This window comes from Lissotriton helveticus, chromosome 10 (assembly GCF_964261635.1).
Source record: "Lissotriton helveticus chromosome 10, aLisHel1.1, whole genome shotgun sequence".
NCBI classification, from domain to species: Eukaryota; Metazoa; Chordata; class Amphibia; order Caudata; family Salamandridae; genus Lissotriton; species Lissotriton helveticus.
Window position 1 is genome coordinate 126889921 of NC_136071.1, and position 25741 is coordinate 126915661.

Below are 25741 nucleotides of genomic sequence, written 5' to 3' on the forward strand. Positions count from 1 at the left end.
AAGGTTATTGAACTAGGGAGATAGATTGAGGTAGGGAGGTAGAATTAGGATCTTCTCCAAATCTGTTAAAATGGCCTCTATTGTTCTTTAGTAATCAAAACACCAATTCTGACTGACTTTAAAGGGTTAATTTTAAGCTTGAGACTCAGTCTCTGTTAGTAGTTCGGGAAGTGAGGTACCAGGATCTTTTAGAAAGTGGAGAATGTCACTCACAAACAAATGTTTGGTGACCTCTGATCTTTTTAATGCCCTTGGTTCATGGGTTTGTCTTGATGACTTGTGCAAGAGGCTCCATCAACAGGGCAAGGAGAAGGGGGACCACAGACGTCCCAAAATTGTTCCCATGGGTAGTTGGACAGGCATGGTGAACCCTACATTTGTATTTATTTTCGTAGCTGGTCTTGCAAAGTTTGACCAAATGTATCTTTTCATGTTTTGACCCAGACCTGTTCTATTAGGGAGATAATTCTAAAAAAAGACAATCAACTTTGGCAAAGGCCTCCTAGGCATCATGGGACAGAAGTTTATTTATTTTATTTATTACCATGTATTTTTCCCTTGCTTTGCTATGTTTATTCTAGTAGGTCAGCAGCCATATGGATATTGTCCCAATTCTGCCTCTCTTTAATTTAGACTGGCTGGTAAGCTAACATGATTAAAGTGTAAGATTCCAGTTATTTAATAGTGCTTAAGGTCTGTAGGAGCGTCAGTTGGCCACACCGTTTTTAGACTTTGACAGCAGTGTCAGCACAGACCCCATTATGGTGTCTTGTCTGTGTGGAAGTAAGAAAGGAACACCTTGTTAAGAGCCTCCATTAACATATCTTGGGGAGTCTTATAAGATGTATCTGTGAACCCTTCAGAGGCTCCTATATGAGCGCCTGTAATTGGATTTCAGTGCTTTGTGAATCCTAGGGAGGGCAACATTTGTTAAATAATAATATATGGTTCAATATAAGGGTATATAATAGTCCTGCAGTGTTTTGCATAACTTCATGGCTGAAGTCTGAAGAAGGCCCCCCTTTAATCAGATATGTTGTTAACTGCTTCAGCGCTACCGCGTTTACCTGCTGTGCGCTGAAAAAGTAATAAATGGCTTGTTTGTGACAAAGCCAGCTCGTCATGAGCGCAGGGCAGGTAACGCCCATGACGAGCTGGCTTTGTCATTAGCGTCGAAGTGGTTAATATTGTTATGAGTTTCCAGGTTTTTTAGTTTATGGGTCAGAATTCAGATAGCCTTCTTGCCTCTTCATAGTATTATTGCTTAAGGTTAAACATTTTATGGCCTGACTCGCCTATAAGAAGTTATTGAAGCTGCGCTCTCACCCTCCTTAAGGGTTCTTTACATTTTCTGTCAGCCATTGCGTGTTTGTTACTGTGCGTCTGTGTATTTGAGTTTCCAACACAGATTTCTTTTGTTGTGTAAGTCACAATCGTGTTGCAGTCTGTGAAATAAGCTCTCCCCTGATTACCCCTTTAGCAACATCCCAGACTGAGCCTCTATATGTCCAATAGATACATCTCTTCAACACTGTGCTTTTGGCTGTTTATTGTGTCTGACAAAGGCTACCCCCTTGAGAAAGGATTGATATTTGGGTTATAGATGCCCGTTAGCATCAAGTGTTCCTTGGTAAAGGCTGAAATTATGGGCAAAAGGTCCCTGTGAAACTTTTTCTTATTGTTAGTAGCACCAAAGATTGAGAAGGAATTGAACAATCGTCCTGCCCGTGTTCCCTGCAACACCAGTGCTCTCCTGTCACTATCTCAGTTAAAGTCAACCCATGTTGTAAAAGGATGGAAACGTTCCTTGTCTTGCTTGTGGCAATCCAGTGGAACTGGGACGGATGCCATTATGATCTGAGGTGTCCTACGTCTACCCTATTCAAGTGGGTCCGTTGATATATCTGTTTCATTAGTAGTTAACCATTTCAGCATCACTACCCTCTTCATGGGTGAACTGAGGCCCTCCCTGAACATTTAAAGTGCTGATTTTATTTGTTGTCATTTTTTAGTAGTATCAGGCACTCTCTGCCATATTCCACAATACCAATATCCCCACACATATCCCCCACCCCGGAGTGAGCTCCAAACATGGGGCTCTGGGCGTAGGCAGGCTAAAGGAATGGACCACCATGGACTTGCGTGTCAGATCTTTAATTCCATTTTCGTTTCGTACTATTTGTAACAATAAACAAATAAAACCACAAACTTAAAAAAAAAAGAAATTGCTGAGTTAATTACTTAATTGGAAGCTATGTCAAATGTGGAAACAGCAGGTATTAACAAAATAAACCAGTGTTAATCATCATAGGGGGGCAGTAATTGGGAAATATCAGACACCTACCAGGTCTAATTCTAACACTAGGATGCCCCCATCCATGCCAGGCTAGTATTTTCTCATGGAAAGAGCAGGGAAACTCCTCTAAAAGGATGTCCGAGCATAATGAACTGAAACATGTTTCCAGATTATGTATGTAACAACAAGACAGTGGGACAACAGTAGGTGTAATCTAATTTAGAGGCCCTGGGGCCAAAGGATCGAGCATGACATTTCAGTTATCAGCTGAGTCTGCCTCTACATAAGTCTCCTGTCAGATCTGCAAATTTCATGTCCTATCTGTTTGAGCATATGGTTGTCAAACTTAGTGTCCTCCCTTAGAGAAGAGGATAGCTCTAAGTTTGTGTCTTGATTAGGGTCATGTAGCCCTCACACCTTTTGGGCCTGTTGGGATGCTCACCATGTTATGCTGTTTTTTTACTGTAAATTTAAGATCAAAAGGATGGAATTTTGTTACCTCCTTGGGGGCGAGTGCTGTGTGTGTGTGTGCGTGTGTGTGTGTGTGTTTGTTTGTTTGTTTGTTTGTTCGCTTGCTTGCTCGCTCGCGGCAGAAACCTGTGTACTCTAAAGGGGGGGTGGCGTGCATTGAGGGTAAAGAAAGGAAACCATAACAATGGCAAAATAATATTTTCGTTCTGATTCTAGGCGATACAATACAGGCATCCCACTAGCTCCACACCCTAGTGATGAATTGTCATGTGCATTTGAAATTAAACAATGGTCTTTACGGAAAGACCAGAGGATACTGGGATAATGGTAGTTCTTTCCACGTGACAAGCTCTTTAAAGCTATGCAAGTAGATTGTCTAGTTATGAGCTAAAGTTCAACCAGAGCCTAGAACCGGAGACTGCCCGTGCCACAAACTGCGCTGTAAACTAAAGGCAGACCTGCGCCATGACCGTTGCATTAGTCTCTCACGTATCCTAATTGTGTGCATGCTGCCGTAATCATAGCAACCAGTAAAAGTTTATAAACGACACTTTTTGACTGAAGTGTATTTCTCGTCACTTACTTGTTTCATTGCATCCACTAGCATCACCCAGTTACCTTGACAGCCTTAAACACTTAAATATTGCTGTTGTGTATTTTCTAGCTTTAGCTAACACATCTGTGCTGAAATCCAGTAAAATGTAATGTTTATTTTTTCCCGGGCAGAAACGCTCAATACAATTTTTGTTTTCACTCACAACACCTCTTGGAAATACTCGGGTGTGCCTTCCATCTGCCTGTCCGGCGCTCCAAGTTTGCTGTGTTTTGTCGATAGAATATATAACTCAATTAAACGTTTTAAAAAGCATAACTGTCTGGTTTCACATAGCCTCCACATTTATGCTTTCATTGACCTAATAAGTGTGGACTCAAGTCAAGGGTTAATTATTTTACATTTGCACAAGTTAGAGATCCCTACTTTATCATGTGGACTATCCAGGCCACTTTCTTATGAAAAAAGCAAAAACTATTTTTTATACACCTCTCACCCACCGGGGATTCCCATTGGTGGCCTGCTTCATCACTAGGTTCTTTCTCGTTCCACTGCCGAGTGGGACGTGCTTTGACCAATGAGCTACACAGGAGCAATGAATAATTTCAGACTCTATAGAAGAAAATAGGAGTTGGGGCGGGTGGGGTTTGGAGGTTCTGTAAAAAATACCTGACTGGTAGCATCTGTTACTTTAATAAATTCCCACCCTCATCATCTAAGGGAGAATCTTCCTTTTGGTCATATTTTAAGGATTAGGCGCAGTTGCACTGATAGCAGCGATTACAATACACAAGCTGCAAGTCTGGCCATCAAGTTCAAAGCTACGACATATCCAGAAAAAGTAGTTAAAAAAGCCATAAAGAGAGCATGAAACAATGACAGGGATGCCCTTCTGGATCATACTCCACAGAAACAGACATAGGATCTCCTGATCTGCATCACAATTTTTAACATCACACCCGACACGGTCAGCAAAATATTCAACCAGAATTGGGGCATCTTGAACAGTGACCACCTAAACTTGCCCAAGCCAGTGTTCTCACATAGGAGAGGAAGAAGCTTAAGGATCTCATTGGTTCACACACGACCACTTAAGAAGGTATCTGAGATTAGATAGATACCAGTGACACTCCTGTGGGTAGTGGGACACTACCCATGTGGTAGATGCAATGTTTGCCCCTTGACAAAAACCACAAAACAATCAATCGGGGAACAATATGCGGTGGAGGTTGAGACAATTCACCAACTGTAGCACACCAAGGGTGGCATACATGATAACATGCCCATGTCAACTCCAATACATAGGCACAGCAACCCGTAAAGTTGAGATACGGAGCGGAGAACACTGAAGTAATCTTGGATGTGGTAAAAACACAACTTAGATGTTGGCACACAAGTTGATAGATTACCAGTGGCTGGTCTTGGAACATGTACCGAAGACCATGAACTGCGAAAGAAGATTCCTGGAAAAGGATCAACGTTGGGTTTTCAAATTGAACACTCATATAGTGGGCCTCAACGATAACATACCTTGAGGGCGATTTACTCCTTAGGTTACATTGGACATCTCTGGTAACTCTTAACCAATCCCCCAATACAGTGTTTTTAAGGTTCGACTGACTATTTTAGATTTTTAATATTTAATGTTTAACACATCACAAGATCCTCTATATCCCATATTTTATCAAAGCACCTTTTTCTGCAGTTGATTCACAGCCTTCATGACCACAGCGTGTCAATTTTCTATCGGCCTGATTTTTACTTATTATTTCAATTTCAGGTGATTTACCTCAGGCCAAGGTGACTGTCACAGAGTTCTGTCATAAAATCCCCTATTAGTAATTGAAACTAATGAAAGTTTGACAAACGTAACATTAAAAACAGGAAAACACTCCAGGAAGTAGTTCCACATAGATAGGCGATCTTGCTTGGTACACGTTCTAGCATCCGTCGCAGCACGTGTCAACACTCAACCACAGCTCATTCGAAAGCTCAGGGAATGGGCTAATGTAACAATATGCAGGCATGGATGATGGTATTAGAGGTGATTGGTCCAGGCAGGGACATTGGAAGACTTGAGTACGACACACCCGCATAGGGTCTGATTCTAGGATGATACAAGAAGGACCCTAATGCTAAACGCTTTCCTCTCTGTTTGTTTTATATACAAATGCAGTGTGACTTATGGAACACGATTAAGTGTCACTACATGTGTGTACTGTGTTGCATGCACACTGTTATATACGTGAGTGAATGATCACGAGGGCAACGTCCTGTATGAATTTTAGAAGTAACTCATTTATAGAACATAGCTGGACGATACCCCCATTAAACTCATGTTTTCACAGGCTGGACTCGGCATAGAAATGCAGGTAATGGTTAGAAGTAATAGCTCACATTATGGTGTGTTAGAATCTACTACGCTGGAGATTGGGGCACTCTGATCTTCCCATTGTCCTTGGACCTTTCAGGCTGACTTTCTTTTTATAATTTCAGATACGGTAGATCAGACCTCAAGAAGGTGAAAAATGTTTTTGGGTATGCATGGTGCGTGACTGGAATACACCTGATAAATTTTGTATGAGTGTGCAGGGACGGACTGAGGGAGTGAGATTTACGGTCCTGACGAAAGCCAGAGGGAAGGGTGGCAGAAAGATGTAGACCAGATCAAAGGAGGAAGTTAGGGCCACAGTTCCCATCTAAACTTCCCACTTTTTTTCCCCAGATATTAACCTTACCGACTGGAGCATTTATTAAAGTAACAGTTGCTACCAGCCAGGTATGTTTAACAGACCTCTCCCCCAAAGTCCCCCGCCCACCCCTTCTCCTATTTTCTTCCATATAGTCTGATATTATTCAGAGGTCTCGTGTACCTCCATGGTTGCAGCATGTCACGTTCCGCAGCAAAACTAGAAAGAATCCAGTCATGAACAGGCCACCAAGGGGTAACCCTGGTGGGTGAGGGTTCTATAAAGATAGGCATTTTTGCTTTTTCATAAGAAAGTGACCTAGATAGTTTACATGATGGAGTAGGGCTCTCTAAATTGTGCATAGCTTGAGTTTGATGAAGACGAGCCTTCCTCTGTTCTCCCTGTTCTCTCCCCTAAATTTGTAATTATTTTATAGTCTGGTATTCTGAGAAGAACCCACTAGTTCTGTACAAGATCACGTCTCTGTAATCTGGTATTTGAAGGATGCAGTTTTTCCTTCTAGTCTGTGAAGTTGCAGTCTGTGCTTCCAGTGGGGTTATCCCTTTGAATAGGTATCATGAATTTGAAAATGGACTACCAGGCTTGTTGCTACATGTTCTGTACACATCTCTCCTTAATGAAGAAAGTCAATCAATCAATCAATCACTTGTAAAGCGCGCTACATACCCGTGAGGGTCTCAAGGCGCTGGGGGGAGGGGGTGCTGCTACTGATCGAAGAGCCAGGTCTTGAGGAGTCTTCTGAAGGTGAGCAGGTCTTGGGTCTGCCTTAGGTGGGTAGGAAGGCAGTTCCAGGTCCTGGTGGCGAGGAAGGAGAAGGATCTGCTGCCGGAAGTTGCACGAAGGATGCGGGGGACAATATCAATATCACAGAAGGACTTTCTGAAGTTATGATTCAGTACCGCGATTTTTTTCCTTCTTTTTATTATTTCAAATGATGCTGAATATCACCGCTTGTTGAAGCTGCTTGGAGTTCAGTTGGCACCATTTGCTTGTTAGAGTTGGTCCCAAATATGTCCCGCTTATCTGTTCCGCTTATCTGGCTTCTCAGTGATGCCTCTGATAGGGCCGTGGAAAACTAGTCTTGATTCCATTATAATGGAATAAACTATATGATTTGTGTCCCTAAAGTGATTAATGGACCTCTGGGGCATGGTAGGTATTCTCCACTGGCCATAGGGCCCATCAAGCGTACCCCTCTTTAAATTATTTCTGTTGTGGCCTATATTTAAAGGGGCCTTCTAGCTTTTCCACCCAGGCGGCGCCCGTACAGCAAGGCCTCTCTCTGGCACACTCACTTTGCTAGGAATTAACCACCCCTCTCCACTGTCACGGCACTCCTGTTCCCACCGCGTCCAGGCTGTAGCCGTGGTTCTCGTGCTCCAGTCTTACCGCAGGTGCTGCACAATGTTTCTTTTCTATGGGTGCAGCCATTTTGGATGGCAGTTTAATTGTCTGCCATTAGAGTTTGAGGGCGGCTGTATTTGCGGTCTGAGATGAGATTTGATCTGGCTTGCAATCTCCTGCGCATTTCCTTCTTTCAATATTTTTGGTGGCACATCTCAAAGAGGATATATGCGTCCCTGTTACTTTCACTAAACCCTAGCGCATTGGCGACTCATGATCTTGGTTCTGTGTTCTTGCCATGTCTATTGCAAAGTGATTTAGCAGAAAGAGGTATTAAAAGTTCATTTGAAAGTAGTTGGATTAGCATAAGGAGATAGAGGGAGTGAAATCAGAGACGACCTGAAACTGACACAATTCAACAAAAGAAGATCTTGTCATTCGAGTAAGAGAGGAAGTGATAATTTACCAGTCATAAACCACTCTTTCATTTCGTAGGTTTATGTAGTGGTGGTGAAGCCCAAAACAATGAGCCTTTTAATCCATTTGCCTATAATTATGTCGTATCAAGGGATATATAAGTGTTATTTCTGGGCGCCTCATAGAGGCATGGAAGAATCCACTAGTAGATTATTATTCATTTTTTTTTATTCAGCGCAGCAAGGAAGAGATATCAGTTGATTTCCTGAATGAGCATTCCTAGCAGTGGTACCTTGAAAAAGGCTGCAATACGTTTACTTTTAAAAATCGTCTGTGATTCAAATAAAGTCAAGACCAATATTTTGTTGCTTTGAGATACCTGTTGATTAGACTTAGAATTTTAAGGTGGATTGTGGCATGGTCTGTGCGATCTGATTCAGAGATGCTTTATGTTGTTGGTACAGACTCTGCAAGCAACTGTTTGAGGGCATGTTTCCTCCCGCCCTTTGTCTTTTACTCCTCAACAGCCTCAAGTTTGCTGCTTGAGGCTAGATGGAGATGGACTAGGAAATGTTTCTCCTGCTAATGTGTCACTGGCTGTAGAAGAAACAAGTAAAACCCAACAATGAAACTCTTCTGGGCACATAGGGCTTTACCTGGGCATATGGAGATGTACGTTTATATGAGACTTTCTTGTGTATTTGAGGCGAACGTCTTGGGCATTTAAAGCTGATAAGGGACATTGGAGGCTGGGCCAGTAAAGTTGGACCTGTATTTGAGCTTAGAAAGCATGAAGATTTCAATGGAAAACATTGCTGATGTATTGTATGATTTGCCCAAAGGTACCTGCAGTCCTGCCTACTCTACCATGGATTCTCATGGTGGTGCTCATGTTCAAAGAGTACATTTGTTCTTCATTGCCTTGACTGGGCCTCAATAGACCTGTTTTGTAACTTGGTTCTCTTTCCACAGTTAATCACCTCAGGTCAAACTGGAATGGTTAACTCCTCTATTGCAACATCATCAATGTACTAACTTAGAAACAGACGTTTCTCTTCTGTGTCATCAGAATTCAAGAAATAGCCAATTTAAATGACAATAAATAACATCACTGGCGGGACTGTTGTCATAATTTCACACAACATTCTTTCTTCTCACAGTAAGCTCTTGATGTGATTGGTGTCTCAAAAGGTTTTTGTTGGTGACACACTTGTATTTGCGTGGAACAGTCTATTCGAAGTAAAACATGCGTATTAAATGTACTCCGAAGTAAAAACTTCGGCGTAAAGGCTGTTTCCCTTGTATTTAGTAATGGAGGCTTTACGTTCATCCTTTATATTGATTTGCCGTAATAGCATTTTTCTACCCTGTCTTTCTTTTAGTCAATCGGCCGCAACTGGGATGTCGTGAACTGATTCACAGAAACCTCTTCAAAATCCTTCCAGCTATCAGCCATGACATCACAGACTGGGTCGTGGGAACCCGAATAAAAGCAGCCCAGCTTCTAGCTGTTCTCCTGCTGCACGCGGAGGATCACATCACACAGCACATGGAGTTGATACTCAGCACCTTGTACCAAGCATGTTCAGATGAAGAAAGTCAGGTGGTCAACAACGTAAGTTTAACAGCGTCTGTCACCTCTTTGCATCCCAAGACACCAGTAGTTACAGTTAGCCTACATAAAAATACTTCCTGGGGCCCCGCTTTATGAGCGTACAAACCAGATGACTGCTATCTTCCCTCTAAAGTTGTGAAAGCCAAATGTTGCTCCTATGTTAGTTTTGCTGGACACCCCTAAAGCAGTTATCATAGTTCCTTAGATTTTCAATGAAAAAGTAATACACACCATTCTCATTTAAATATTCATTGCTAAATGTTCCTTATGTGAACCCGGTTATTCCCAGCTAATGTTTCTGCTATTGCCTTGGGCTAGTCCATCGTATTTCTTGAATCATCTACAATTTCATAAGTTCTATTTGTATGTTTTGTTCATATTTGTTTTACATAGTAATGTATCATGGAGCAGTATTTATGTTTTTTGCTCATTCATTTCAAAGGCTCATATCATCACACCTATTTCAGGTTGGATTACATTGACAGTCCAACGGGACTACTGTGGTTAACACATCAAACCCCTCATTTTTTCGGTTTCCCCAAGTGCTTTGTTTTTGCTTCCTAGGCTATTGCTCCTTTTTACCCTTCCTTTTTTTTTTTTTAAGTGTTATGAGCTAATGATGAATGACTGTTTCTCACATATTGTGCCAGCAAGAGGGAGTGCATGCCCTCCAAACGTATGCATCAACTTAATTAAGTGAATGGTTTTCATAAGAAAGAAGTATGGCACAGTAATAACCACAATGAAGTCAGTCTGGCCATAAACATGTGGCACAAAGATCTCAGTACCAGTTGTAGCTGCTGAGAGGTATGAACAACAACCCCATGATAAAAGGTGACTTGCCTCAATCGTACAAGCACTATTATTATCACAGTGACTATGGTAACACTGTCCTTAAAGGCCCCTTAGAAATCCCATTTGCTTACATTAAAAGAAGTTGAAGTTGCTGCAGGGTGGCCGGTGTTTGGTGCCCACCGCTTCCCCCATTTCCTCTTGAACCTAATACTGCTGCAGATGCTTCCTGTGGGCATCTAGACTATTTGCAAGTCTTCTTACCTGTGGTTGAAAGTTCTTGGATTCCTCGAACGGGGGCACTTATTGGATTGGTATTTCTTTTGCCTAGAATCATAGTCTTTTCTCAGAAAAGAGAAGATCTACTTAAAATTCCAACTCCAGTAGCATAAAATCGCACAGCAGTCTTTTTCTTATTCTGCCCAAAGTTCTCATTCCCTCCTGGGTTGTACCAGACCTCTTCACATTTTTCAGACAACTGATCCCACTGCAATGAGCCACAACAGCAAGCCGCCATTGTTTAAAGTTACGTCAGTCTCCATTGGCCACTCAATCATCAGTTTGTTGATGATCCCAAAAGTCTCACCGTCTGCTCGGAGAGCTCTTATTCTCATCATCCCACACATTCACAACTTGGAAGCTTGGCTCCCGTAAAACAAATGTTCCACATATTGCATTTTAAATTTGGATAGGAGAATGATCCTCACATCTTGGCCTTTCTTGCTTTGGACAGACACTGGGGCCTGCGTTGAGCATGCTCACATGGTGGTACACACTCACTACTGACTTTCACTGTTATCACACTACTGAGACCTGCTAGAATCTGAAGCCAACGGGTAGAGAGAATCAAGAAGATAGACCTTGAGGAGGAGCTTCGCGCGCAACCAAGATGGCCGCGTGAGCTTAGGGCTCCCGAGACCCTCGCCACCTCCGACATATATCCTGAGGATAATCCTGACTTTTCTTTATGTCTCCGTGAAGACGAACCACGGCAGACGCGAACACTGCAATCAGAATTCGAATCGGACCCAGGGTGCCGAAGTTGTGCCGATTGAGAGTTTGCGGCCTTCTACCCCCGCGAGGCCCGGCGGTGGTGTAGGTGTGGTGCCCGAGCTGAAGTTGAACAACATCGGCCAGCTGTGAGGGAGATGACCGGGCGGACCTACTTTCACTTTCGTTTATGTTGGATTCGACGATCCCGCATGAGCAGTCATCAGTCTCGTGCCGTTGTGGTTTGCCCTGCGCTCTGGTGTTAATGGCAATGAGCTACATGACTTTACAGCGCCTCCGAAGCCGCGCTCTTGGGTCGCTTTTGGACTCCGCGCCGGCGGCTTGGTGAACTATATTTCTCGACCACGCCTGTACATTGGATGTGGCCTGCCAATCGGCTCTTGTGTGCTGTCGCCATCTGACCTTTGTGGTAACCGTCTAGACGGCCCTTCGCCATGACTGGCAAGCCAGAGGGGGACAAACAAAGGTCTAAGCCCACTCGCCGTGGTGGCTACACCCAAACCAACAACATGGATCGCTATGCTCAGACGAAGGTGTCACCCGGTGGGACGGGCAAGACGCCCGAGGGAACAAAGGAATTGTCGACCCCGACGGCGGACCTCACTTTGCAGGACGTAATGGCCGCTATTGATGGGATCCAATCGTCTCTTGGCAAAGAAATGGAGACGCTGGCTCATAAACTTGACACTGTTGCCATAGATGTGAATTTGATACGCACTGACCTAGCGAAAACTAACGAGAAGGTCAAATCACTTGATATTAAAACCTCTGCTCTGACGGATGATGTTGTTGAGATTCAAACGGAGATCCGTAATTTGAGGTCCTCTAATGATCTCCTTATGCGTCGCCTGGAGGATTTCGAAGGGAGGTCTAGGCGAAACAACGTTCTCATCATAGGTGTTCCGGAACAGGCCGAAGATTCTGCGACCGATCTCTTTGTTGAAAACTTGATCACGAACCGCCTCGCCCCCAAAGGGCTCAGTAACTTTTTTGCTGTGGAACGTGCCCACAGAGTCCCTGGTGGACGACATAAGACTGGGGCCCCTCCGCGGCCTATTATCGCCCAGATTTTCAACTTTCGCGACAGGGACGCTATCCTGCAGGCTTCGCGCTTGAGTGGACCCATGAAGTTTGAGAACACTACCATCAGCTTCTACCCTGATTTCACCCAGGCAGTCCAGAAGCAGAGACTCGGATTTCTGGGGGTAAAGAGGAGACTTCGTGAGATGGGACTCAAGTATGCCATGCTTTTTCCGGATAAACTGCGCATTGATCATGCTGAGCGAACTTATTTTTTCGACCGACCAGAAGTGGTGGCCGACTGGCTTGAGACGCTCCCGGCCCACCGCCCGCAGGATGGGCAGAACGGCGGGGCTGAGGTCGGAACGCCGGATCAAGAATGACTCTTTTGCGTTTGTTTGGCTCCTGGGTTCCTGCAGACTTTGAACTGTGATTCGTTGACTGTGCAGTAAGATTCGCGGAGACACTTGAGGAGGGGTGGGGGGAATCGGGGGGTCGTTTTCCTCCTCCAGTTAGACTTTCCGTAGATTAGTTGGGATGTGGGGGCGACAGGCACACTGCAAGTTGGGGTGGCTTTTTGGTCTCACGCAGGGGTGCAGGGTGGGGGGTGTTGCAACGGGATGGGGTTGGGAGGGGAGGTGGGGTGTGTTTGTTTTTGGAGTTTTGTTTTTGCTAGGCAATGCATCGTTTACATGTCTGATTCAAGTGCTGTCTGTTACGTGTGGCTGGGCTGTCCAATTTGTATGGGATGGGGGTAGTGGGCTGAAACTATTGAGTTGGAATGTGAACAGGCTGGGAGATAGGATTAAGCGGGGTATAGTGCTGCAGCTGATTAAACGCCATTCCCCTGATGTTGTCCTGCTTCAGGAGACCCATTTGGTCGGAAACACGTGTCATGCAATGAACAGGAGGGGTTACCGTTTGGTCGCTCATGCGGGGTTCTCATCGGGCTCCCGAGGGGTTGGTATACTCCTTCAAAATTTATTTCCTTTGGAGATCGAAACGACGACACTGGACGATAGAGGCCGCTATGCTGTTCCTACTGGCCGTTGGGAGGGTAAAACGTTGTCCCTGGTATCAGTATATGTTCCCCCCGGGTTGCAATCCACTACCTTTGCGGACCTGGGGCGTACTCTCCTAGATCTTCCTGTGGGGCCATTGATACTGGGTGGTGACTTTAATGCGGTCGTCTCAGGTACCTTTGATAGACACCCACCGAGGGACCTCAAGGGCTCCCAGAGTTGGCTACACGACTTCATTGGTACTTTGGGTCTGGCTGATTGCTGGAGATTGTTGCACCCCTCTCAGCGACAGTATACATTTCACTCTGGTGCACATGGTAGTCTTTCGAGAATTGATTATGTCTTGGTGCCTGCCGCACAAGCGGCGTCTGTGGTGGAAATTAGACACATGGCTAGAGGAATCTCTGATCACTCTCCTGTTTGGCTTCGAATTGACCTCTCTGTGGGGGGACTTGGGCTGTCACTGACCTGGGAGGTCTTCGTTTGGGCTCTCCCTTCATCATAGCCCCACCACAGCCCCAGCGCTGCATTGCTGGAACATCAATCAGGCTCTCCACTTCACTGCTGCCAGCCGCTTCTCAATCACCGCGGCGAGGTGGCAGACCGGGGACTACATCCCCCAGCACCGCTTGCGCCGAGGAAGGCGTGCATCCTGTCCCGCCCCCGGAGGTGCGCTTAAGGTCAGCGCGAGCCCCGGGGGAGCGGGGGACTTGGGCTCCCAGAGTTGGCTACACGACTTCATTGGTACTTTGGGTCTGGCTGATTGCTGGAGATTGTTGCACCCCTCTCAGCGACAGTATACATTTCACTCTGGTGCACATGGTAGTCTTTCGAGAATTGATTGTGTCTTGGTGCCTGCCGCACAAGCGGCGTCTGTGGTGGAAATTACACATGGCTAGAGGAATCTCTGATCACTCTCCTGTTTGGCTTCGAATTGACCTCTCTGTGGGGGGACTTGGGCTGTCACTGACCTGGGAGGTCTTCGTTTGGGCTCTCCCTTCATCATAGCCCCACCACAGCCCCAGCGCTGCATTGCTGGAACATCAATCAGGCTCTCCACTTCACTGCTGCCAGCCGCTTCTCAATCACCGCGGCGAGGCAGCAGACCGGGGACTAAATCCCCCAGCACCGCTTGCGCCGAGGAAGGCGTGCATCCTGTCCCGCCCCCGGAGGTGCGCTTAAGGTCTGCGAGCCCCCGCGTCGCGGGATCGCGCCCGGGGCTAAGCCCGGGCAAAGGGCGGGCCCTCTGAGGCCCTCAGAGGACTGAAGAGGACGGGACGGGCCACCCCACTTGTTCTCATCACAGAAGGAGGTATTGTGCTGCAATTTTATTCGACCTTTTTGGCGTATTTACTACTATCACAAACACGATATCCATCTGGGAAGAACTCAACGCCCTGTGTGGCACCAAGTACGCCCCTGATTCTATAACCTCCCCTACTGTGGGTACATTTTGTCTTAAGTCAAATGGCTCCGTAAATAAAGACTACAACCAAGTAAATGCTGCGCCCCTGGGTTCCATAAATAGAGGGAAGCACGACAGCGAATCTGACATTGGGAACAATACAAGTACACAATTTTTGTGCACCAATGTATTATCATCTCCTGCTAAACCAACAGCTTACATGGAGGACCCGGCCGCGAACAAATTAGAGGACCCTCTCTTGTCTCCCAAATTGACCTTACTGGCTCAAATTGAGCAACTGCTTTTAGCTGTCATCTCCCCCTTGATCACAAAAATCGATGATTATGGGGAAAGGCTGATTAACATTGAGTCAGTAATCAAAAAGTATTCTCTTTCAGCTAACATAATGACCACATCCGTCTGCCCTAACCCTCCCATTGTCCCCGAAAAGAATAAATCTGGTAACGGTGTCACTCAAATACAGCCACCTTGTACACCTACTTTAATAGGCCCTAAAGTAATCTTAAAACCTCCACCAACAACCCATACAGTGGCTAGATCCGCCTTGGTAAAAATGCCACGCATCAACCTGCCCCCTGAGGCCGCCCCGTATGTGTCCGTCCTCTCTGGGGTCCCTGCCCTCACCCAGGGAACACGCAAATCCCAGCAGGACCTGCTAAACAAGGCCATTTTCTGGCTAAAAAACAATAGACCCTTGCCGCCGGAGTTAGATGGAGGTATCTTGAGTGTCAGGAGGGTGGGATGGTTGGGGACGCGGCCCAAATGCATCGCCGGGGACCTAGTACTAATTAAATTCAAAAACAGGAATGTTGCTCCCTTTTTACGATGTTGCCCTCCCAAAGAAAGACAAGGCACCATTCGTATTTGGGATCTGTACGATTTCTACCCGAGCTCCCCTCATATTACATAGATCCAACTCTTTAGCCTTTAATGGTAATTGAATTTTGTACAAAAATTGTTGTTAATGAAACCCCTACATATTGATTAGTCGATTAGTTGTATTTTTTTGAATTTTGTTTTTATAATTCTGTAATGATTTTTTACTGTGTCTATGAAATGAAATGTTTACGGTTTTTATTTTTGTATTGTTGATGCTTTTATGATTTTTAATCTAAAAAATCGAATAAAGCTTATTTGAATTTGAATTTGACCTCTCTGTGTGATCGGAAGGGAGGGTTGCACCGATTAATCCCTGGTACCTTCGTAATCCTGAAACACGGTCTGCCTTGATAAAATCACTTGACTTATACTTCTTGGAAAATGAGGGTTCCGTGTCATCTGCGATATCGCTTTGGGAGGCCTTTAAGACGGTTTTGAGGGGACAGGCTTTGTCGCTGATCTCCGGGGTCAAAAAACAAAGAGATGAGGCTGTAGTTAAGATTGAAACGGAGATAGCAGACCTGGAGTCTGTTCTGGAACACGACCCTACTCGTGCGAACATGCATTTACTGCGACTAAAGCAATTAGATTACAAGGCGTTGGTCACTGAGGCGGCTAAGACTATGTTCCGCGAGCAACAGGGCCGTCTCTATGATGTGGGAGATCAGGCAGGGAAATTGATTGCTTGGCTGGACAAAAAGGAGAGAATTCATCGCATAGTGCCTGTGATTGAGATGGCTTGCGGTACGCGGGTGTCTGATCCGCTTCAGATTGTTGAGTGTTTTGCGGACCACCTCAAGGCTGTGTATTCTTCTGTCTCGGACAGGCCGGAAGAGGACTCCTGCTCACTGTTGAAAGATACAGCCCTCCCCACGCTTACTGCAGAAGACAGGGATTTTATGGACTCTGCGATAACCGCGGAGGAGGTTGCCATCGCAATTCGTTCCCTGCGTTCTGGTAAGGCGATGGGACCGAACGGATTGCCGATAGAACTGTATAAGTTGCGACCTGATAAGATAGCCCCCTATTTGCGAGATATGTTTTTGGAATCTCGTAAATGTGGCACTCTCCCTCGGGATCAGCGGCTGGCGACGATTGTTGTTATTCATAAAGAGGGAAAACCAAGAGATCGGTGTGGGTCTTATCAGCCTATATCGCTCCTGAATGCCGAGCCAAAGATTCTAGCTAAGGTTCTTGCGAACCGGTTGATTACGGTCATTAGTGACCTCGTTCATCCGGATCAATCCGGCTTTATTCCGCACCGGAATACTGCCCTGAACCTCAGACGGCTTCATGGAGTTCTCGCGAGGGCAGCGTCATTGCGTGAGTCGGCCATTTTGGCGTCCTTGGACGCCACGATGGCTTCCGATACTATCGGGTGGCCGTATCTGTGGGCAGCACTGGCCAAGTTCGATTTTGGTGCTGGGTTTATAGGATGGGTGCGACTTCTTTATGAGGAACCCCTGGCGCAGGTGGTGGTGAATGGTCGCGTCTCGGTTCCTTTTGAGCTTGGGCGTGGCACCCGTCAGGGATGCCCGCTTTCACCCCTCCTGTTCGCCTTGGCCCTCGAGCCCCTTGCCGCCTGGGTTCTTTGGGAGCCATCTATAAGAGGAATTCGGTGGTCCCCTGAGCACGAGGATCGTATCTCGCTCTATGCAGACAATATTCTATTATACCTGACCTCGCCCAGGAAATCCTTAATGGGTTTTTGTGATGTCCTAGCCTCCTTTGGGAGGAATTCGGGTTTGATGATCAATTGGGCGAAGTCCTATCTATACGTACTCTCAGGGGACCTGCCCCTTCCTCCGCGGAACTGCCCCATTCAAGTGACACAGGCAGGCTTTCAATATTTGGGTATCTGGATTACCGCGGACCCTGGGGCTAGGTACAAACACAATCTCCTTCCGCCCCTTGTTAGGCTACAGCGTGATGTCTTGGGTTGGCGTAGGCTCCCACTCTCGCCGCTTGGGCGTGCGGCCCTTTTTAAGATGATGTCCCTACCTCGATTCTTGTATGCACTCCAAAACACGTTAGATGTGGTCCCCGCCAGTTATTTTCGTAAGATTGAGAGCCTCCAGAGGAAATTGATATGGGATGGCCGACCAAGCATTGCCCTGGCAAAGTTAACTCTTCCGTGTTACGACAGGGGCATAGCACTCCCGGACATCAGGAGGTATTATTGGGCGTCCCAACTTAGTGCCATTAACCATGGCATGTATGGCCCTGCACTGAACCCGGCATATGCGAAAAATAAAAAAAATAAAAAGAAGATAGACCTTATTTATTTTTAAAGGATTTGTTTAAGATTCTATTGAAAATGTTGAAACTTAGTGCGAGACAGAACATTTACTGCAAATGTTCATGCAGCATTTCCTTACATATTACCGAGCATCCCAGTCTTCCTTCTGTGTCAAAACGTGCATCATAAATTCATTAAAATGTTTCTGGCTTGTGTAAAGACTTTCATTGTAATTTCAACTCCGGTTTGTGATTGACGGTCGCAGCACGTATGCACGCAAGGTACGGTTGAGATACTCTCCCTACGGACTCCATAGAGAATTGATGCACCCTGGTGAAAATACATTCCAATATCGATTAAATACAGCTGCAGTAGGGTGTTGGAAGGGCCCCATGAGTAAAACACTGATGACAGACTGACGCAATGGACCACCAGCGTTTCCTTTTGCCAGATCGGTAATGGATGTCTGAACGATTAAGTATTGATAGGGTGCGCTGGAATTGGTGACCCTTGCTTGAATATTCCTGGATGCCTTGAAGATGCCATATGTTGGCGAAACGCGTTGTCTGCCCTTTTCTTTGCATGTATGTGGAATAAGACACGAACAATAAAGAACATGCTCCAACAGAGGACTTTCTTGACTTATTTACACGGGTCTTCATTATTACTCTGTTTCAAAGATTCGTCTGTTAGTTGCCTCTCTTATTTGTTTAAATGTTTTTTTATTGTTTTATAACATGAGTTTTTAAAAATTGATTATCACTTCAGGTAAGTTCAACATTAACATATGTAGGACATGCGAATAAACAGTATATTCAGCGTTACCTGCCACAGGCTTGTTTTGTTTTAGTTGGATGTACTGTAGCAACCTATTAACCTTCAAGAGTGTAATGAGAACTGATAGTCTGTCCAACTATCACCTTCTAAGACAATTCTGTAGGAATTAAGTATTAAATGACCAATCAGGCTTTTAAGGGCCAATTTTCTTAGTGCTCTGTGCTCAGTATAGTGAGATGAAGAGTACTTTACTGCTACAGATGTTTGCTACGAAGGTTAAACATTACTGACAAATAAGGATGTGGGATATTGGCAGGATGGTTCATTGTCTATTTTTTGGGGTGGGGGGCACGTTTGCTGCATATTTCTAATGCTTTGTTGTATTACGTTGTAGTGCGTGAAATCAGCGGAGTTGATTGGAGCGTTTGTTAATCCTGAGGTATTTTTGCGATTAATCATGTCGGCGCTCCAGAAGTCACCCATGCCTTCCCATCTCATGGTGCTGGCTGCTGTGATACGAGGGAGTTCTGGCCAAATGATTAAACCGCATCTGATCAACATTGCTAATGTTCTGTCAAAACCGGAAATTTGCCAAGGATCTGAAAAGGTAAAAAAACTGAAGAACCGTGCTCCAATTATTTCTGTTATTAGTAATCGTGTAATATGCAGCAGTGTATGCCTCGAGTAAGTAAAATATCCATCTCTAGTCCTACAAAAAAACTTTCTTGTAAAGTTGTTACGGTTTGGTCACTAATTAACGTTCCTGCAGAGGAAAGCATCCTTTTTTAAACGTCAATCATGCACAGGTGTAAAGGGTAACTGATTAGTCTGTCCTGTATTTTTCTTTTTTAGCCATCCTCATTTCCCCTTCATGAATATTTTTAATGTGTCCATTGTGGTATTTTTATTGTAGTCCTTATGTGATAGTAAAAGTAACCAAATGTTAGAAGATTTCCCATTTTCGTTTTCTCTGCCTCATAATTTGATATGCATATTTTGCAATCTTACACCCTATCATTATTTCTGAGTGATGCCAGACTACAAAGGCACTGTGGGCGTTCCAGCTTGCCTGTACTCGGAGTTATTTGTCTATCATTGGGTTGTTTGACAGTGACTGCTTGCTGGGGGATCGCTTTCGAGGAACCTGCCTTAGAGGCATAATACATCCACGCTGTAATAAGCATCTTCGTGTGGTTCATCCCGGAAAAAGGCTTTTCCATTCTTTACGCTCCATAAGCCTCAGAACAAGATCTATTGTCCCTTGACTTCCTTGTGGTTTATTTCCTAAATTGTAATTAACCAGAGAAAAATGGGCCACAAATCACATCTGTCGCCTTATCTCTTAACGTTGCTCTCAGTTGAAAGCATTTGTGAAAGTCTACAGTCATCTTAAGTGTAACTGCTGTCTGTCTCGTGTTAAGTCCTTATGTAGTAAATATTACCACTGGGCCTCGTGATACACATTCACAAGCACACTGTATTCATATACACATTTTAGAATTTCTGCAGGCAAAGCTGCCCAGAGTACTACAGCACGATGCAGAATTGGTACTTCCCTGGGCAGTTTTTCCTTCTAATGTTCGTGTCATAGTTAAAATTAGAACTAAAGGTCTTGGGTGTAAAGCTTGAAAAAGTCTCAATCACTGGCAATCACTCCGGACACATTCCTGTTTACCTTTTTTTGCCTGCTGTTCCACTCCAGATGAGAAGCAGCCATCTACAAATCAGTCTTTAGTCCTACTCTAAAAGGAACAGTTCAGTGTCCCCTCTGAACCGGGGCCTTTTTCAGACTTGTTGGGATTCATCAGAGAGCTGCAGCTTGGATCTGCAGCACATTGAGCACAGTACCCACATCTGTGCGCACCCATTCCATTCAATACTTCAAAGTAAGACAGCAAAAATTGCTGGTTGGAATTCTCATATTTGTTAAGGGCAGCGTTTTAATCACAGCAAGTCTGGATGTGCCATTGCTTTTGCTTTGCTGGAGGTTCTGCTTGTTGTCCAGTTCAAGACATGCTAGTGTTCTAACTGGATCATCGCTCACTTAATTACTTTAGTTTCTGGTGCAGTCTTGTGTAATGACTTGCCACATTTACTTGTAAGCATTCTCTCAATTTCACAAAATGTTACTGTAAATAAACCCAAATTATAGTTTTGGTCCAATGCTAAGGTTACCATCTGATGATCAATGCTCCCAGTCTGGCCTTCTCCACTTGACCATTTTTTGTAATTATTGGGCAGATCACTTCATCTAAATAAAATGAGCCTCAGTCCCCTTGTTTGCTATAATTGTGAGCATACAACAAGCTAGAGATAATTGACTGGGTTACATTTTAAAACTAATCTGAGGCCTGGAAGGTCTTTTCATAGTCAAACTGTCATGGACGAATCTTGACGCTATTTACACTGATAAGCACACTGCTCAGAGTAAGTCTATCACACAAAAGATGCCAATGCTGCTACTTTCAGTTCTTGGATTATTATTTTCTTACTCACATACGAAACACTATGGGAGAGGAGTTTGATTATTAGAATCAATCTTTTTTAGATTTGCATTTTATTTCAACTTTTCATTTTTCATTTAGTTTTTGAACATTTAAATATTTAAACAAAACATTTCAAAGCACATCACAAAAACACACATTTGCTGATTAGTGTTAATTCTCTCTTCATATCTCATTCATATACACTATCACTAAAGATCTTTTTCATACACACTCGACACACATTCATCCACCTAACAATCTTAATAACAAGCAGCTATATTTTATACAATTTATATACAATTTTTGAAGAGAAACCATAGAATCACATTTGGAAGCATAAATCACTGTGATCAAGATATTGTTGGGTTTTCTTATGGTTTCAATGTGACGACGTTACATGGGAAGGTCGACGCGTTTCGAACTCATTTTAATATAGAGTTCTCGTCAGGACCATAGACTGTAAATGAAAGACAAGGGGACCTCTGTTAGTATGCGTTATTTGTATAACAGAAGCTGATGTGGGCTCAACAACCAACTCTCTACTTCTTACCTCTCTAAATGTCAGACAGGTTGTGATTCCTTGATTCACCAACGACCGCGGAGCGGGACCACCTACATGACAAATACACATATGTTGTTTTTATCATCCAACTACACGTATTCAAAGTCGAGCAGACTCTAAGGTGTACTTACTTAATTATGGTGTTTTATGCGTTTCTCTCTGTAAAGAACAATGGATGACAATATTTAGAGAGAGCGATCTCAGTCGCAAAACTAGTTTAAGGGTCCTGCCCAGGGGCTGAATGTCTTAGCGGATTGATGTTAATGGCTTCCTATGATGTGCGTGGGGAGGTCGGGGGAATTATTTTCCACACGGAGCTAACGATGCGCCTGGGGAAATGGGAAGGGAGCGTGCAATTATTTCCCGTTCTGATTTTTAGCGCACTCGGGGGCAAGTCTTGGCTCAGTTCTGTCCCCGGATGGTGCATACCTTTAGTCCGTGGCGTGTTCCAAACTTAATCCCGGTCTGGTCTCACGATCACGGGCGTACAGCTAGATTCTACTGATGTTTCCTGTTTGGCAATATCACATGACTTTCGGGTGTAGTGCGGGCGCCATCTTGAGATGGTCATGCTCTCTCTATTCTCTATAGAGATATATTTTAATAGCGTGATTGTTGAGTGTTATTTGCCTTATAAATTCGTTTTCGTTGGTTGGTGGTTGATTGGGATTAAGGATACGAAAATTAGAACGATTCCTTAGAAATTGACGCAATGTCATTTGGTTTCCCTGTTTAGTGGATGCCATCTTGGGTAGGGAGACACCGTCCACTAAATAGTGGGATGAATTTTAAATTGTCTGTATTGTTTCGGTCAGATGGAAGAGCCTATTCAACACCCATTCTTGCTCTTGGTTATAATTTGTACATCTCGGAAAGTTCATTCAATCCGTCTGTAGCTGTATTGAATCTTACGATCATCATTGCTTCTTTTTTAGAAAGTTTTGCGTCCAAATCCCCTCCTCTTGGATCTTGTTCAACTTTTGTAATCACTGTCCATCGTAATTCATTGTCTCCGTGATTATTGATTTGCCAGTGGTTGACCAATGGGGCATTCGGCACCTTGCGTTTTATCCGTGATTTATGTTGTTGGATTCTTGAGCGAATCTCTTGATTGGTTTTGCCAATGTATAGAAGATTACATGGACACCTAATTCAATATATCACGTACCGTGATTTACAATTTGTGACAGGTCGTGTTTCCATGTTGTTTCATTATGTTTAAAAATTGATCCTTCTTCAGTGGAATCACAACAGTTACATCCGCCACATTTGTGGTGCCCCACAACCGGAGGTAATCCAATCATGCTTCTCAAATTAGGTTGTGCTTTTAATGGTAGTGCAGCTCTTACCAATCTATTGGCTAAACTTGATTCTTTTCTAAAAGCGAATAGGGGAGGTTTATTTAATTCTTCGCATAGATTTTTTACCAAGTGCCAATTGCTATTCACCACCTTTTTCAACATGTTGGAATTGGGGCAATATGTAGTAACTAGTACTATTCGGTCCAATTTCTTTTTGGCCTTTTTCTCCAGCAGGTGCTCTCGTGGTGTCCACCACGCTCGTTTTTTGGAACGTCGAAGTAGTTTTTTAGGATACCCACGTTCAATTAGGTTGGTGGTCAATTTGTCTGCATGTTTTAAATATTCTTGCTTGTCTTGACAATTTCTCCGGATCCTTAAATATTGCCCATATGGCAAATTTTCCTTCAGGCTTCAGGGATGGTTGCTAGTAAAGTGTAATGATCTGTTGCGGTCAGTTTCCTTTCTGTATAGAGTAGTCATCAGACCTCCTTCATCCGAAGGGTATATCTCCACATCTAGGAAAGGAATTTTATTTTTTGAGTACATTAGGCTGTATTTGATTTCTTGTGTTCTGCTGTTAAGCCAATTGTTAAAATGCTTCAGTTCTTCTTCAGAACCAGACCACACAAAGAAAAATCGTCAATAGACTGTGTCAGAGTAAGTCTAGGCGGGGTGCAAAAAAACTCTGCCGCGCTACGCGGAGCACCGCGAGCAGCGGAGTGCGTTAGATAAATGCCATTCACGGTGATTTACAGTGCCAGGTGCTTACACGCACTTTGCAATCATTGCAAACCGCACCAATCACAGCACAAGAAGTCACTACTTCCTTTCTGACGCTCAAGTAGATTTTTACTCGAGCAGCAGCTTTCTCAACGCGAACAGTCTGTTTCTCAATGCGAGCGGTTGCGAGCATACGATATCCCTCTCAATGAGAAATCTGACTGCCTGAGTTGGGAAATCTCGCCGGGAGGTTGATTTTCCGTGCTCGCCAACTTGATGTCGACGATCGCGAGCGAGGAAAAATCTCGCAGGGAGTTGGATTTTCCTCGCTTGCGCTCACCAACTTGACTTTGACGAAAGCGAGCGAGGAAATAAACTCCGCTATGCTGAGTTTTTGGGAACTTTGCGAGCTCCGCGTAACGCGGAGTGCGGAAAACTCATCACCCAGACTTAGCTCTGAGCACCATGAACCGGTGGGAGAATTGTTAGTTCCAGGGCTGCAACGGTAGAATTTGCTTCTGACATGAAGTGGAGTAAAACATTTTCCAGGGTGGGATTGGGGAAAAAACCTTTCAGAAAAATAAAGTGGGAGTGTGGGGAAAGAAGTTTCTCTGTGAGGAAAAGTAATTCCCCACCGAAGAAAAAAGAAACAAAAAACTCTAACAAGTGAATTTGCACTTGCTCCGCACGTTTTTGAATGAGCAAACGGGTGTGTGTATGGTTTCCAGGTGTACTTCTCTAGACTCGTGTGAACAAATGAAAGTAGAAGTCTGCATCAATGCAGGTGCACTTGTGCTATTCTTAAAGAAATTTCCCTCTGATTTATTCATTTTTCACGTTTCCCATAACGTTGTCCTTAATCGTTTTACACTGATTTTCTATTATTTTACTCACAATGCTGACATGAATGGCATGCATCCGTTCTATTACTTCATGCCTTGGAGAAAATATATTTAAAGTTGTTCAGTAGTTTAGCAAAATTGCCTGTGCCTTTTGTCCATTTTTTCATATTGCAAATAGTACTTGGATATGATTTATATTGAAAACATTCCCCAATCTTGTTTTCATTCTTCTTCATGTATTTGCATGTTATCAAACAGGTGTCTGCAATCATTATAAAGAGCTACAGATATTTACATTTTGCAAACGTGCACATGTTTTTGGATTCAAATGGCTGTCAGTAATGGAAGCATAGCTTCCACCTCACTATTTCCTTAGAGCGCCCACCCCAGTAGTAAAAGCTTTGCATTGATGAACCATATATTCAATTATGAGCATGTTCTACATGTGGATTCATAACGTGCATAAGCCGAAGGCAATCCTCTTTCTTACAGCTCTAGTCACACAGTAAATTGGCAGACAAAGGATTTTGTGCTGCAGGGGTTTTGGTCTACTTGTCCAGTGGACAAAACAAACAAGTTAAGGTATCATCCTTGACTCCCTACAATATATCAGGGGCCTCCAGCGGTAGGAATTCCTCACCCCTGCTCCATAGCATGCTTATCTGTGGCCTGGCATCTCTCCCTGCAGCCCGGAGCTCTGGTGAGCAGTGGTGAGGGCAGCTGATATTCTGATGAAGGGCCGGGTGGAAAGCTGGTTCCTGACCCACCGACTGAACTCCAAACCCCAACATCCAAAATATATATATTTTTGTCTTAAGTAACGTAACTCCACCCGACCGGATTTCAGAGGGCTGTAGAACGATTATTTAAAACAAAAAAGTCAGACATGTATTGACTATGTTGGCATATAATAAATAAGCATTTTTACATATGTAACATTAATAAAGCGTTTTCATAATTTTATAGAGGTAATTGTTGATAGCACAAGTGATATCTACATATGAAAAGTGGTGAGAGATGCATGTCAGCAACTTAGAACTCAAGCACAACTACATGAATTTCAGCATTAGGAACTCTAAGATCAAGTATGGAGCTGTTAGGTGGTCCCTTGTTATCCTATAACTGTAGGGGCGTTATCAACTGGGGGGCATTGGCTGGCGCGGTTAGTCAGTAGTGCTGTGGTCACTGGTGGCGTGGCATCCTCTTGCAAGCCCCTAACTTGGTTTTTCTCACGAGAAAGTGTCACTTGAAGTGTCA

The 25741-nt window shown here is 44.1% G+C and overlaps 1 protein-coding gene across 1 annotated transcript in view; it reads left to right on the forward strand.

Moving 5' to 3' along the window:
• DNAAF5 (dynein axonemal assembly factor 5) overlaps positions 1-25741 on the forward strand; it is a 161800-nt gene that overhangs the window by 60702 nt on the left and 75357 nt on the right. The window contains exons 5-6 of the mRNA XM_078664908.1: positions 9175-9407; positions 18968-19180. Of these exons, the coding sequence (XP_078521034.1) occupies positions 9175-9407; positions 18968-19180 (446 nt within the window). The remainder of the gene's footprint in view (positions 1-9174; positions 9408-18967; positions 19181-25741) is intronic.